Source organism: Buceros rhinoceros, unplaced genomic scaffold (genome assembly GCF_000710305.1).
Source record: "Buceros rhinoceros silvestris isolate BGI_N320 unplaced genomic scaffold, ASM71030v1 scaffold15051, whole genome shotgun sequence".
In the NCBI taxonomy this organism is placed as follows: Eukaryota; Metazoa; Chordata; class Aves; order Bucerotiformes; family Bucerotidae; genus Buceros; species Buceros rhinoceros.
In genome coordinates this window covers 1,722-18,346 of record NW_010393782.1, presented here as the reverse complement: position 1 = coordinate 18,346, position 16,625 = coordinate 1,722, and the positions used below count along the sequence as shown (strand labels likewise).

Below are 16,625 nucleotides of genomic sequence, written 5' to 3'. Positions count from 1 at the left end.
CTTTTCCAACCTAAATGATTCCATGATTCTGCTCATTGGAGTAGTTTATTGTTTTCCATACATTTTAGTCACAATGAACCATTGGTTTAGTAGTACTTGCTACTTACCTAGGACATTAAACTTTGCAAAGAAGGATGGCGACTTCAGATTTAGCAGGGGTAGAAGAACAGCAATCAAGTAAAATGGAACCGTTTGTGATTTGTTCCACCACTTCTCAAAGAGTTCAAAACCTGTATTGTTGCCAGAAGGGAACATCACACTCCTGTTCTGTGGTGGGTGACCGGTAGCAGCACTTGGACAAATAACTGGAAGAAAGGAAAATAAAAATATCCCCAGATTAAAAGGGTTTTTACTTGCACAGAATTTTCACAGCCAAGATCCCGTAATTTCTGGATTCTTCTACCTATGAGGAATAGGGTCACTCCAAACGAATGTTTGTCAACTCAGGTCCAAACCTCCATTTGTTTTCTTTATCAGGAGTTCTGTGCTAAGATTTCACTGCTAAGCACTGTGCACTCCAAGCTGACAAGTGCCACGGTTCTTTCAGCCAAGGACAACAAAGGTGCTAATTTGTCTGAAGTCTGAGCTGTGGTGTAGGTCTAACTAGGTGTGTTCAGTGCCTACATGCACCTGCTGGAATCAAGTCATAGCAACACACCTCTGCATCCGGCTGCATATTTAACATTGTAATCTGTACCTGCACACTTGAAGATGCAAGTAGATCTGTGCACAGAAAAGCCTTTATTACTGTATGATGCTCCGGGAATACACAAACTAAGGAGGACAAAAAACTACTGTACCGATTGGCAGGTCTGAAACTCAGGCACTGAACCAAAACACCCTATCATCTTGGTGCTATGCCAGGGTCAAGTACGTCAATGCTAGACAACAGAACAGAAGCAATTTAAGACACACACCCATGTGTGTACCAATGCTGCCAAAAAGGTGCGTCACGCTCCTGTTACATGATGGCTGATCAATGGCAGCACCTGAACACGTGATTGGAACAAAACCAACCAAACAAAAAGATCCCTTGACAAAAATCTGTTTATTTATGTTAAAATCAACATTTCTTTCTAACATATGCCTACAAAGTTCTGTGCTGAAATACGAACCTCTTTTATTGTTCTCCTAACACCTTTTTTAAAATTTTGGCACCCTACAATAGCCGAAAGCCTCCTTCCCACACTGGCTGCATGCTTTGTTCTGTGACAAAGACAGAGGTGTAAAAAGTGTTCTGTCAAAGCCCTTGAGAGACCATTACGCTACTGTACTCCCAGCCTTCTCATTTGTTTTCTCTCCATTGGTTAAAAGAAGATTGATTCACAGAGCTTGAAAAATGCTTTTTTTTCCTCCTTGGTAGCCCTGAAGGCCCTGCCAAGACTCATTCGTGCATCTGGCAGCCCTTAATTTTGTGAAGCAGCTACCTTAAATCTTCCAGTTGCTGTGGGATGCTGTGGAATATTGTTATCTACTTTGTCTCAAGTTATAACCTCCACTGTGTAACTATGGGACAGAACAGCAGAAGCAGGGGAGAACAAAGAGAAAGAGGACTGCTGCAGCTATTGGTGCCTTGCTGGTAAGGACTGCAGGAGAGGCAGAACTTGCTCAAATGCACATCAGCTGGTTTTCAGAATTATTTCTCAAGTCCTTTGCCTGAGTCCAAACAGCTGCTCTCCAGAAAACTGGCTGTAGCTACTGTGACACACAACTGCCCATTTGGTACTGAAACGTTTCCCCATTCCCATAAGCACCCAAGATAGAGAAAAATTCCTGCTTCATAACAAAGCACTACACGTTCAGTTACTACACATAGGCAGGAAGACCCGAGGCTGACAATGCCTAGCTCCTGCCTTCATTCTACATTATTCTGCCAACTTAAGAACATCCAACAGACCTATCTACTTACTCAACTGCAGTTTCTTCCCTCACTTTGCAAATGTCAAACTCTTTGAAAGCAGAAGGTCATGTAGCCTGACACTTGTTCCTTTTCAGGCTCAGCCTTAAGCTGTTCTTACAGCATTTTTTAAAATAAGAATGTTGCAGAGGTGGTGAAGAGCAAAGATGCCCCAGCCACAATTTTAAGCAGTAAATAAATCTGATGTGCTTCAATTTTAGGCTGCAGAAGTTGCCTTAAGGCAACTCCTCATTGTGCAACTACTGTTATGATGTCTAACAGTCATGGTTTTAAGGAGGATCTATCTGGTTATACAGAAATTCATAATCTGCTTTTTAATCCTTATCACCATTCCCACTTTCTTTTTTGCCCCAATTATTAAGCTTTACAATTGTGTGGTTATTTGTGGAAGCACAAACTTCACAGAGAAAACTTTTTTTTAAAAAAGGGTAGTTAGAATTTGTGACGTTCACTGGAATGTGTTTAGGCCCCCACTCCCCCAAACCAGGAAACACAACACTAGTAAGTGCTTCCTACCTTTGTCACTTCCATTCGTGCCAGGAACAATATCTGTTACATTAATGTCATGAACGAAGTCTGAAAATAAGAAGCAAATCTTACCATCAATGTCCCAAACCTATTAGGCTTTTATCTGTTGACTTGATAAAAATTAAGTAAGGAAGTATTTTGAAAAATTACATTACAAGTGTGACTCAGCAGCTTGCACTCCCCCCACCCCCAAATGGGTATTTTAAAACTTCTATCTTTAGAAGTGTTTTAAAGTAGCCTTCAACTGCACTACTTTCTTCTCAGCAGCTCCGTCAATTTACAAAGTTTCCAAGTCTCCCCTCCCAGCTGCTCCCCCAGCACACCTCTGCTTGTCCCAGCTCCTCAGCCTGCAGTGTTGTACAGTAACTGCATCTTAAAACCAGCCTCTTTTGGGACAGAAAAAAAAATGCATGCAACCATACCCTTAGTGCAGATGGTATTACACAGAATTTTCTAATTTTTTTTCTAATCTTTTTTTCAAAAGAAGTTGTGTGTGATGTTTTTTCCAGGTTGTATTTTAAAAAAAGTAATCTCTGGAAAAATCTTTTAAGTCTCACTGTCTACAGTCCTCTCAGTACACTCCTGTGGTACTTCGCTGTTCTGTCACACCAGACATTTTCGAGTTTTTCCAACTTCATCAGTTGTATAGCAGTTCTCTTTTATTTATGTATATATACCCACCAAAATTGCCCATCTCCTTGGAAATTTAATTTTTGTGTCTCCAGTTAAAATTTGCTTCTGCTGCATGTGGGATTATTATGCACACAGAAAATCAACGGGGCAGTAGGCCTGAGATTTTAAAAAGGTAATTAATACCAGCTTGCTTCTCATAAAACAAAGAGTCTTGTGGGAAGAAAACTCTTTGTTTCTTCATTTTGATTTATGACACCCTGAATCACAACTGAGTTTCTCATACTTACTGATATCAGTTCAGTGTTGTGCTGGTTTTGGCTGGGATAGAATTAAATTTCTTCATGGTAGCTGGTATGGGGTGATGCATGGGATTTGTGCTGAAAATGGCGCTGATACATTGGGATGTTTTAGTTACTGCTGAGCACTGCTTACACAGCATCAAGGCCGGTTCTGCTTCTCACCCCACTCCACTAGTGAGCAGGCAGGCTGGGGGACCACAAGAAGTTGGGAAGGGACACAGCTAAGACAACTGACCACCACTGACCAAAGGGATATTCCATATGCTATGACATCATGCTCAACAATAAAACTAGGGAGAAGAAGAAGGAAGGGGGGGGATGTTTGGAATGACGGCGTTTGTCTTCCAAAGTAACCATTATGTGTGATGGAGCCCAGCTTTTCTCGAGATGGCTGAACATCTGGCTGCTGATGGGCAGTAGTGAAATAATTCCTTGTTTTGTCTTGCTTGTGCATGTGGATTTTGCTTTACCTGTTAAATTGTCTTTATCTCAACCCATAAGCTTTCTCACTTTTACCCTTCTGATTCTCTCCCCCATCTCACCAGGGAGGAGTGAGTGAGCGGCTGGGTGGTGCCTAGCAGGCAGCTGGAGTTAAAACATCACAAATGTATATAACAGTCAAGAGAATTAAAATCATGCCTCATCTCCTCACTTCACCACTGTTTTGTGTTGCTACTTAAAAAAAAAATGTACCTAGTGTGATGCCATCAAAAGAATGGCATTCGAGCAGAATGAGCACAGAATTAGAACACTTTAGAACTAGTTACAGACAGATAGCAACCTTATGCTTTCTCTGTACTTAAAAAGCGTTATAGGACTAGTAACTGCATTTGTGGGTTTATTTCTGTTTCATAAAACAAGTACAGAACAAAAGCATGGGGCACCCTGTTAAAAAAACCAAAAAGACAGGTATATTGTGTCTGGTTGGGATGGAGTTCATTTTCCCCATGTACTGAAGCCCTGCTTCCCAGGAAGTGGCTGGACATTGTCTGCAAATCGAAAGTAGAAAATAAATCTTTTGTTTTCCTTCGGTTTCGCACGCAGCCTTTGCTTTTACTTTATTAAACTGCCTTTATCTTGACCCACGAGGTTTTTTTCCATCTTATTTTCTCCCCTCCCCGATCTAATGAGAAGCGGAGTGATGGAGCAGCTCGGTGGCCCCCTGGTGTCCAGACAAGGTCAACCCACCACAACGGGATATCATACTTGGCTTACAGTTCTTGCATTCTTTGCATGCTACTGATTTCTAGACCATCCTACCTTAGAAAATCAACTGCTCCCATCTAAACTGTGTGTGCAGGTTTTATCAAAAGTCATCTGAATGTACCAGAATTAAATACAGTAGGCTGCTTAGAATCACTTAGAAACGCATGGCTGGAAGATGCCATTGTGTCAAACCTACACCCTGTTACCCATTTCATAACTTAGTGATTAAGTATCTATAATGAAAGTTAGGACAGGAATCCAATGACTGAAGTTATCACAAGGCAAACAACTAAATACGAATCGCTTACAAATGTAGGTCAGAGATAAAATAATATGCCAATCTCAGGGAAAAGCTGGAGGTTTCTCCTGGAAAAGGAACTGTTTTGATCATTCTAAAGTTTGCACATTAGAATCTCAATTATTTGATTTAAAATAATTTAGGATTAAAGGGCTAATCTTATTTTAAAAAAATGAAATCTAAAATGAAGTGCCTTAACAACATATGAATTAGGTCAGCTCTAAAATACACCAGCCATTAACCAATACAGTAAAGTGTCTCCTTCAGGGATGGTCAGAATTCTAATTAAACATTGTTTAAGAAGTGTAAGAGTCTGTGCTGTTACGTGCCTCAGAGATTTGTTAATTACCCTCAAACAGAAACTCTTAAATCTTAGTTGTGCTATTCAACACTCTGAGTCAGATTTTCAAAGCCCTCAATTCCATCATTTATTCCCACAACCCTACATACCTAATTGATTGTGTCCACACAGGCTTGTGTGTCTGTGCACGTACAAGACTATAAATAAACAACATGCTTTCTTTTGTAGCAATGCCAGTCTAGAAATCATTCTTTCACTGCGCTACAGTTCATCGTTCCTCTAGGGATGTGTGTAGAAATTTTCTATATGGCAGCACTCTAAATGTGTTTGCTGAAATCTAGAATGAAACTAGATTTTTTTTTTGCATTGACCTTCATCATTTCGACAGCCTAGCCTGTTACATGGCTGTTCAGTTACACCCAGGCAAACAAGGAGGGAGTGAAAATACAAACTGGAAACAAGAAACTACATTTGGGTTGTTTGACCTACCAACTAGCCTCATTACTGATATGCAAATCAGATAATTGGGACTTCGTCTTGCATTAAAACAACACTTCGAGAGAGACTGAGAAACTGGGTTTGAAAAAACACGACTGTGCCCATAACCCCCCCCAATTATTTAATTCTCACTTAATTTTTCATGCAATATGACAGAAAAATCAAAATTAAGTAAAATGGACAATCCTTTTTCAGTATAAAGCAAAGTCACGATCTCTCTACAAGATAGCTGTAACTTAACCAAAACTGTACACTTACTGTATATAAACTTTCCTGTGTTGAACAGAAAGTTCGACATAAGGACCCAATAAACAACCATGGCTCCAACAAGCGACACCATAGAAAATAAGAGGCTTGACCACTGACCAAAGGATCCAAAGTAATACTTGCAAACATCTGGGAACTCCCAGTTTGAGGTATCTATTAAAGCTGAAGAAGATACAAAAATAGAAACGTATCTGAATAAAATGTTGTATTTGTGTCAGTAGAACTCTTCATGACAGTATGTGTTCTTGTTTCAGAATTCACAGTGCTTCCAAAGGCTACTAAGAAGATCACTGTTAATCTTAAAGTCTAACACTTGTTAGGTGTTTGATTGAAGAAGCCTGAAGAATTAGAGGCTTTTTTTGCGGCCACACTGAGTACTTCCAGAAGCACTAGAATAAGACACGGTAGCAAAAACACAGCCATGCATTTGCAGCTAACGCCTTTTGCATGAGTTACAGCAAAACAGGCCAGACCATGGACTAATACTCAACAATGCCCTGAAATGAGTTACCACAAACAGGACATCTTAACTGCCTTTATTTGAGCAAGTGAGGGGTTAGTTTAGGCAGAAAAGCATGAACTACAAGAGGTGCAAGATGAGTTTTAACAGTAAAAGTACATTCTAAGTAGTACCACTTCAGTGAGGCAATTATCCATAAATTGCTTCCAATACAATGCACAAATATTTCGGTAGTACAGGCATACAACACAAGTGGATGCAGCTACAGCCCACACTGTTCCACTGCAGAACATGATCAGAAATACACGTCGAGAACTGGACGGTGTTTATGGAGAAGAAGGGAAGTCTCTAACTCCCTAAGTCCCAAATGCTTAGTAAGTGAATGCGTGAAGCCTTGCTTTCTAAGAGTTTGTGCTTGGCTACAATACTTAGGTCCCAAGGAACTGAAGGATAATTTAATTAGGGAAGACAGACATTTTAGCTTACAGAGCTTAAATCCAGTCTACAAAAGTAGGAAGACATTCAAAGGAACAGCTTTTACTTGCAGGTCAGGTCTAACATATAGTAAAGATACAGACAAACTAAGAATCTACTAGATATCTGTATTTCACACTTAATTGAAATATTTGTTTTATGAAGCTTTGTATCTCTTACGTATTGTTTTCCGTGATTTCACAACTCTATAGCAGCAATAAAGAGTCAAAATGCCCATCAGTAAGATGAGAATGATTCCAGAAGTAAAGCCTGCCTGTTTAAAAGGGAGAAATACAGTTTACTGTATACACTGTTATACACAGAAAAATCAAGAGCAAGCCATGTTGCCAAAAACATTTTCATACACATACATTTTTTATAGTTTTACCTGTTTTATTCCCCATGGGATACTTAATATAGATGTACCCATCATTGTATTCCATATCATAAATCTAGGAAGAAAGGAAAAAAACCCAGTGAATGATTTAAGCAGCACTCTTACTTAATACTATCCTCTTAGCTACTATTGTTATTCATACAATACAGAACATTCAATAGTAATGAATTTTCTGGCTAATTTATGGCAAGGTGCTTAACATACATTGTCACTATACTGGAGTTTTTACCATAGCCATCTGTGCAACTGTCAACTTTAAAAGCAGTTCCTAATGGACTGTACACGTAGATTTCATCAGGAGCTGGAAGTACATGATCAGGAGCAATCTAATAGACGGATAAAAAAAAAGACTTATTAATAACACCAAATAAACTGTTGTCTTAAATACAGGAAGCCAGTTGTTGTAAATCACAAATCTTTCCATGAAAAGTGCATTTAACAAAAAAAGAATAAGGTTGGACTACATTAATTTTCTCCATGAAAAAAACAATTGATAGGATTTTTAGCCAGATAGCAGGAAAATAGATTTTTCTTCTGAAAAATGTCTGCAACATACCATGCACTGGTCATGATAGTTCAATCATTGCAGCTGACTACTGCTAAAATCCTGACAGATGGGAGAAATGAGTACACACATCTGGACAGCCTGGACTACTGTTACAAAATTCAAGCTGTTTGTATGCTTGCTTTGGAGGGTGAAAGTATTGCAGAAGAAGTCAGTCACAACTTGTGATAACACAAGGCCTTGTTAAGGCACTCAGCTACTAGCTATTTACTCCAAAGCAAGCTGTTGAGCAATTTTCCTCCTACCTTTATTTGTGCTTCTTTTATAAACCTAGGCTGGGGAAGACCCAATGTGCCAGAGGCCACTAAGTTAATCAGTAGCTGTCTTTGTCTTACCAATGCCCTGTCTGCAGGAGACGTGAGCCTGCTGTAGTAATGAATCCGCTTATTCATCGCTGAAGCTTCATCAGTGACTCTTTGCATGTCATCGTTCACACTGACTATGTTTGTAGGCTCCACATGAAATGGTCTGAAGGAGGGAAAAGTGAAGGAGAACCTTTAAAACCCTAGAACACAAGAGCTAACGTTCAACTCAGAGAACAGCTTAGCATTACTCAGGGTAAGTTTGTCATTCACTGACACAAAGCAAATGCAAAAATACCACTGCCACAAGGGAAGCTGTCATCCATTAAAGAACCATGTGTTTATATCATCCATATTAAAATGGCCTCCTGCCTAGATTCTGTGGTGCAATCTAACATCAATATTCAGTCCTAACATCCAGTTTATTAGTTCTCAACAATGAGTCACACCAGAACATGTTAATAAGCTGGCCCAAGCTTATCAGTGCGTATAAGCAGTGTTGCCAGAAATAATGATGAGGAAAAAAGGTAAGGATGCAGAAGCAGAAAGAATACAAAAGAGGAATGAGTGGTGGTAATGAGGACCATCTACGAAAAGGTTAGAAACTACCAATCTAGCCAAAAACACTGTTAAGAACTTGCGTTTAATGGGGAAGGAGACAAGCCCAAATAGGCCCATGTGCTCATTCTGTTTTTAAGCCAATGCAACAAGAAACGGAATTTGTGACAGAACATGGAACAACAGATGTCCATTTGCAATTCTGAACTACTTCCTGAATTCGCTCCAGCTTTAATCGGTGTAATCACAGGACTGTCAGCCACAGAATCCCTACATCTCTCATACAGAGATGTATGGAATACAGGTGGTCTTCCTTCCCTCTCTCCCAGGTGAGTTGGGCTGCATGCATTGTCACAGCCACTGAAGGAGAAAGCAGTCACACCACATGTCCCTTGTTTTCTCTGTAGCTGTGAGAGAGCAAATGGAGCAAAGGCTGGTCCCGAAGTAACAACACAACATAAATCTAGCTTTATGCAAGAGATTCTCCAGAGATATGTGACCTAATCAAGATACTGCTAACAATTCTTCTCTTTTAAATCAAGAATAATTTACTTCCATACAGACATACTATGCTACTAAATGCGACATTCACTCCTAGCCCTGACAGGCTAATTTCTCCAACAAGAGAGGGGATACTGGTGACCTGTAAGCCTTGAAACAGGGTTTTGGATATTTTCCCTTTCACCAGTGCTTTTAATGTCTGAAGTAATCCCAACAGCTTTCTGATCTTCTTGTTCATCCAGGTTGATGTATAAATCACTCAGGAACAAGAACCACCCTAAAACCAGAACCCACAAGCACAAATCACAACAGGTTTCAGGCTACCAAGAGCAGAAATTAGGTCAGCAACAAATCCATGCTATTTTTCCTGTAATATGAGCAAAGATTATTTGAATTGACTGTTTTTCAATACCCATTTCTGGCTCAGACTACAAAGGGAATTGGTTGACTACTCCTGCCCCAGCTCCCAATACTGTGACAAAGGCCTCATCCTCTTTCCCAGTGAATCATTAAGGATTTGCCCCATGGCAACACCTTTTAGATGAAAGGAAGAAAAGGAATACAGCTCTGAAGCTGATTGTTACACGTTTGCAAGAAACCAAGACAGGTCCTTATTCTTGTGTGCTTAAGGGGACACAGCAGGTAGGAGTATTTATGGTACTAATAGAAACTGACTGAAAAGTGGAAAATAGAGAAAAATAACTTCCTGTTCCACAAATTCATTCTCTCCTTTGTCTTAGACGTCATTAATCCTTACGTCTTCCTTCATCGTGGAAAAAATGGTTTAGATTTGCTAAGCTGTCTCCCACTTTGTGAAATTAAAAAGAACACGTTCAAGTTTTAAAACACTCTCACCTGACTCTCTGTTTTTGGAAAAGCCCTGTTTTGTGTGTGGACTTCTGTGGTGTTCTTATAAACCATTAAGGGAGGTAGTACAATTAAACACGAATAAATTTTAAGCAATAGCTTTATTACTTAAGTCAGAGGTACAGAAGGCTACCTAATTTCACAGGTATGTATCATACAACAATACTCATGGCCTGTCAGCTCTGAAGGACTTCAGTTGCTTTAGCTTAAAATTTATTTGGCTGATTGATCACTAGACACTGCTAAAAAATATTTAATTAGAAGACCTGTAAAATAAAGACTGCAGTTATGAAACCAGGAAATGTAATATGTTTAAATGCCTCCCCACCCCCAGTCATCTCTCTGCTGTTTTCTTTTTGGATCACTGACAAACATTATACTTACAACATTAAAAGTATGTGTTTTGCTAATTGTACGGCAGCACCATAGTGTAAAAACCTTCATAAGGACTACCTCTTTCTCCACCTCCAGTTAATGTTTTTAATACATCCCCATAAACCGCCATTGCTACTGTGGAAAAACTACACTAAGACCAACTTCACATTTTGCAAACAGATCTGTGGCCAAGAGTTCGTTCAAAATGGTGTTCAACAACTGCTGACATGGATATCAAAGAAAATTCTTCCAGATTGGAAGACAGTTGGAGATTATTTTTAAAAATCAATTCAAGTTAAAGCCATGACTCAAAACTAAAATAATAGAAAACACAAATACAACATACTATTTTATGTGATTAGTGTTGTTAGTCAATGACCAAACAAATTAAAAAAAAATTAATGTGTAGTAAAAACATATCTGTCTGTAGGGAAGAAATTCTTTAGAGAAAAGTATTTCATTTTCTTCAATATTATGAACAGAGCGTGGATTGAACAAGCAATTTATGGTCTGGCACAAAACAGAATGGCATGATCCAGAATCTAATCTATGGGTGAGGAAAAAGAAAATTAAACAATCTCCAAGAAATTCTATACATCCGCTGTTGCTGCTTCCTGTCTGGAGGAGTGCACATGTTCAACGCTGCCAGCACTTGGGCTACTTCCCCTCCTGATCCCTTCTGGCACACGTGTTGAGAATGAAAATGTTTTAAAGCATCAATTAATTTTCCTTCTCTCAGGATTCCACTGTACGTGTAACCTTACTGAGCAACTGACTATGCTAAAATAGACTGTCCACCCATCAGCTTTATGGTTGTTACAGATCTCTTTGAAAACACCAGTCTGACTTGGAAGCCATGAGGGCAGGCTGGAATGCAACCTTCCTCCCTGATCTCGAGCAGGAGAAGGTAGCACCCTGTTTAGGATCAAGGTCATCTCCCAGCTCCTAGGTACACCCAGATCAAAGACTGCTTGTAGGGCATACTCAGACAGAAGACTAAGATGCTCTTCAAAACTCAAAGAAGTTATCAAAGACTGAGATTTTCAAAGCCCAAAGCAAGTAGGATGTAATCTGGGATCTATTCTGGAAAACTCTCTTTAGGGACCTTAAGTCTAGCAGAGATGCACGCTGTATGAGTAAGCATCAGAAGCTGCCACAGATTCCTACAGACCTTTCTGACTTATACAGGCAATCATATTATATTTCTCAAGGGGCAAAGTGATTATGAAAAGGATGTGGAACAATGTGGCCTGGGGAAAGGGGAGAGGTTATGCAACTGGAGGATGTGATAATCAATGCAAAACAGTGCAGACAATTTCTATGCATCGAGATAGACCATAGTGACCATCAATATATCCTATCTATACTGAAAAACACAGTTATAATTTACATTTCAATAGCTAGCCTGAAAAACTATTTTTTGGCTTTTCAACTTTTTTCAACAATTTTTTGTTGAAAAAGAAATTGCTCTTTTTACCAGAGCACACCCAACAGTAAAACACAGCTGTTTTCCAGAGGACAGTAAGGACAAGACACGGGATCTCAAGCAGGAAGTCCACACCTCCCATATACTACACCCTGCACATGTACTTCAGCAACCATTTCCAGAATATCTGCAGCTACACTTATCTGTTAGTTATTTCACAGTGACAGAAAAGGATGCTTAATAAGAGTTCTAGTGCAGGTCCAGGAAAAGAGAGAAGAGGGCTTCTGTCCAAACTTGCTCACATTAAGAACTTCAGTAGCCATTTCAGCAAGCAAAGAATACAAAAGGAGATCCCCATGATTAAAGTTGTTTCCAAATACTGTTTGTGGCAAAGTTCAAATGTTGGATTTGGAGGGTTAGGGGGAACAGTACAAGAAGCAAGTTTGTTTGGCAAACTACACACAATCTTGCAACTGCTAGCATCCATAGGAGTGCTACATCTTTCTTATGGATTTTCTCCAGCAATGTACTACTCTTGCAGAGCAATGAAGCAGTATGATGAATATCTATCTCCAAAAGTTTTAAACTGAATAATACGGTTTTCCAGTACCTTTGCTGAAATAATTTTCAAAAGCAGGTTCAGTATATCTGATCAAAAGTAGAGTTCTGAGCTCATCATCATCATCATGGCTTGGCTTCGCGGACGAAGATTTGGGAAGGGCTTCACCCACGCTTACTGCAAGCGCGCTGATGGCTGAAAAGGCCAATGCGAAACAGGCAAGCCCGGTTGCAAAGAGCACACCGGAAGGTCTCCTTGGGTGGTACAGTCAAGGCATGGTTCTTTCGGTGCTGTCTTTTCTCCTCGAGACTGATTCTACGCGTGGTCTCAAAGGAGACCGCAGCATTATGTATGGTGTGTCTCCAAATCTTCCGATTGGAGGCCAGGGTAGACCACTAATGGTGGTCAATATGGCCTAGGCTGAGTTCTGAGCTGCTACAACAGAGCACCACTTTTTTTGTCAGTGTGCCTTTTGGCTCTACAGGTTGGTATTAATGACTTCACAGTAGATGGACTTTTAATAGTTAAATATGAAAAAAAGCCTCTTTACAGGATGCTTAACCATTTTTTTCCTCCAAACAGACCATGAGAAGCCACTTTAGCTTGTTGCACAGATGTCTTTGACACCCCATTCAGTTACTTTTCAGGGATCCAACAGGATTATTACACAGAAATAAAGCTACTAAATACCTATGGCTTTACTGTTTTACAGAATCACCAAATTATTAGAGCAATGTGGTATACGGCACAGGATAAATTAGGAGCAAAACTGATTCACTACCATGGAAATTAATGTAATGATAAAAAGTAATAAGAAGATGACTCTACTCACAGGTTGCTATTTCTGAATTGGGAAATTGGGAATTATCATCTGGATAAGAACATCATGGATGTCAGTGCTCTGCTCTCAAGGAAGCCTGTTGCAAAGAATTCCTCGACTGACTTGATTTTTACTTTCTAACCTGTCTGAATTTACTTAAGCATTGCAAACAGTAGATCTTTATTGTCTTGCCAATACGTTTTACTGCAACTTTTTCCACATTCATATCACCATTGTCCTAATGATTACAGCATGACCTCCCAAGTATCTTGTAACACTGGATGCAAAACAAAAATAACCTTTCAGAGTACATTACTAAGCCACCTCTTGTTCACTGGATACAAACAAAGAATCACGGGCTTTACCACATCAAGCACTGATCCCTCTTCTGTGTCAAAGGCAAAGCTATTCTACTCTTCTCTTACAAAGCCGTACGAAGGTCCTTAATTAAGAAGGTTCTAATTCCTTCCAGTTAGGAAGTAGCAATATCAGGAATTAGTAAAAATATTAGCAGCACAGAAAAATGGAAAGAAGGCAAGGGAGCAAAAAGACCACGTGGCTGTGGAGGTACAAGCATAAGAATGCAGCAAGTAGTTTTGCACCCAACCACTGTCTACCTTTTTGTAAGTTAAAGAACAAAAGAAAAAAAGAATAAAAGGGAACTAAGCACTTTTGCATCAAAAAGGCTTTTCTGACTGCCACCTACAGACACTGTTTAATTTTACCTACTGATCTCTCCTACATTGTGTGAGAACACTTCAGGACTTCAAAAAATAAAAAAAGGAAGAAGGCTTGATCTCCCTTTAGCGGGAGGCATTAACAGTTTTTTTTATATGCAAAATAACTAACACAAAACATCATTTGTTTCTTCAAAGGTTCAGGTATTCCTGAGAAGAACTGCAGTATCTGTTGACAATAAACATTTAAAGAGTAGAAGATAAAAACGAAACTCCCTCTGGCATGATCACCAATAAGCCATTGCTGCAATGACATTCTAGTTTTCAAATGGACCTACAAAACGGGCAAAACACATCTAATAAGATGTAATTTCAGTCATTGTGAAGAACTGTAGCAACCTCTTTAAGAGGATTAAAAGCAGCTTTATATTGCCCCCACATTAGCAAAAGAATACTAGACAAAATAATTTACATCTCTAAAAGACAATTAGCTTATTGTTCTAATGTAAACACTGAAAAGCATGCCATCCCCCAAGCTCTTAAGAAAACCAAATACCTCTGCAAATGCCGCAACTCTCAAACCAACCAAACAAAAGAACAGAACAGCACTACGAAAGACAAACAGTGTTTATAAGCAATCACACAAAACACTTCAAGAGCTATCTCAATCAACTTAAAATTATCAGGTCTCTGAAGAGCAAACTAAAAAAACCGGAGCAAACTAAGAAGAGCAAATCTTGTACTACTGCACTTCCACTTTTTGAAACTTCTACACATGATAAACGTCTGTCCCTGGAACTGCTACTTTCTAAAGTTCTAACGAGGAAGCCCTTCAAACCAACTGCTGCTCTGACCACGACTTCTCTGACCATTCCTTCTAAAGAACGCGGCTGCCACTTGTAACATGCAGAGATGGAGTTCAATCTGGTTTGGCCCCATGATGATTCCCAGGCCTTCCTGATATTCCAGGGCTCATGCCCTTCTTCTTTGTGCCTCTGCGTGCTTGTAAGGCAAAAGACTAGGTTGCAAAAAATGGGACAATGAACTCAAGGGAGGAACAATAAGGCGAAGCTGGAGTTTGTGGGAGTGGGAACACAACACAAGTACATGCTTCTGCTTTTAGGGAGGGAACCAAATGTTACATGCTATGATTTTTTTATGAAGCTAAGTCTCCAAACTTAAGAGATCACAAGAAAAAGAATGCACAATAAGGGAACACCACCTAATCTCACTTTTCAAAAGCGGATCTTGGAATTTCGATTTATCACAAAGATGTAAACTTCTCTTGCTGCTACTGCATCACCACGCTACCTGAAACTCATTGTTCCTCAAACAGGAATTCCTCCAACACAAGGAGCTCCCAAAGGCCACAGTCGTTATGCCAGGAGGACCATGACAGTCTCAGACACTTCTCAGAAAGAAGATAAAGCAAGAATTGGTTTTGCACATTTCCTTTTCCCACCTCTACAGTTTCCTAACCTTTATATACACAGTTCTGTATGCTCCTACGCCACTGCTCCATTTGGTCCCCTGGACTCACTCAGACCCTTACCGTCCCTCCTTTGTTCACAGAGAGAAGGGAGATTGTTTAACCCCTGGCTAAGGTGTAAGTAGGCTTTCAGGGCTTTCCAAAGCTGCAGGCTGAGCCAGCAGCAAAACACTCAAGATCAGGAACTCATCTTTTGCTGAAGTGGGCCCCCAGGAAGAGGATTTTGTATACAACAGTGCCATCTTCAGTTCCTCAGGAAATCTGCTCTACTGAAATCCAAAGCTGGATGCAAAGGGGGGAAAAAAGAAAATCCATGAACACGGTTCAAAAGGTAGCACAGGGCTATTCCTTCATCTAAAAAAGAAAGCTGGTTCCTCCAGCTAGCATCAGGTTAATTCCCATTTCAATCGCAGTTTTGGTTCCAGGACCAACTCACAGAAATCTTTAACTGCAACAGCAGAGGGAGACTCCCACTTCAACCTCCTTTGGAGAACAGAGCTGTTCAACTCGTAAGAAAAAGCACAAAATATCCACTTAGCTATATAAGTATTATTATCATAGCCATGGCAAAAAGGCTGGGCTGCCGAATTCTTCTTATTTGCTCTATCTCAAAAGTCCCTGCAGTTGTTTTTTAGTTTTCTTAAGAAAGTAAAGATCAGCCAATTCCCTCAGTACTAGCAAATCTATTTTTCCAGCATCACCTGCAGAATGCACACAGAGCCATTTACACATACTGACAGCCATTTAAGCACACAATTTGGCAAGTCTTCCTGCAACATTTCAGTTTGTTGTGCTAAATAAAAAACATCATGCTTCAGTATACACAGATGATATCCAGCATTCGAAGAGCATTTTAAAAGCCACACGCCAAGATCTTACTGGAGCACTCTCTCTGAAGTGATAATGTCAGTAGAAAAGTCTTATTCTCACAAACAAAGCACGGTAAGAACATCGGTTCACCTGGTGCTGGGAAATAGTATCATACAAAGTAGGAACTCCTTGTACTCAGATCATGGTTTCCAAATATTAGTCTTCTGCCTTTGTAGGATTCTGTTGCTAAAAGCAAAGATTCAACAACTCATTGCTAAACAATCATTCTGTAGGTTCAGCCTTCCTCATACCTTTTGCACTTCAAATCTTCCGGATTGAACTGTATATTCATGATTCCATAATTGCTTTCATCACCTCCCACAGGAACCAAGAGCGG

At 39.8% G+C, this 16,625-nt stretch overlaps 1 protein-coding gene across 1 annotated transcript in view; it reads right to left on the bottom strand.

The window, feature by feature from the left end:
* Positions 1–107: 107 nt before the first annotated feature.
* Positions 108–16,625, bottom strand: part of LOC104501223 (putative sodium-coupled neutral amino acid transporter 9) — a gene marked incomplete at its 3' end in the record, with an annotated part of 16,624 nt that continues 106 nt past the window's right edge. Inside the window, exons 2-9 of the mRNA XM_010145000.1 lie at positions 16,540–16,625; positions 8,180–8,312; positions 7,484–7,605; positions 7,271–7,334; positions 7,063–7,156; positions 5,940–6,110; positions 2,435–2,494; positions 108–305 (exon numbers count right to left, since the gene is read on the bottom strand). Of these exons, the coding sequence (XP_010143302.1) occupies positions 108–305; positions 2,435–2,494; positions 5,940–6,110; positions 7,063–7,156; positions 7,271–7,334; positions 7,484–7,605; positions 8,180–8,312; positions 16,540–16,625 (928 nt within the window). The remainder of the gene's footprint in view (positions 306–2,434; positions 2,495–5,939; positions 6,111–7,062; positions 7,157–7,270; positions 7,335–7,483; positions 7,606–8,179; positions 8,313–16,539) is intronic.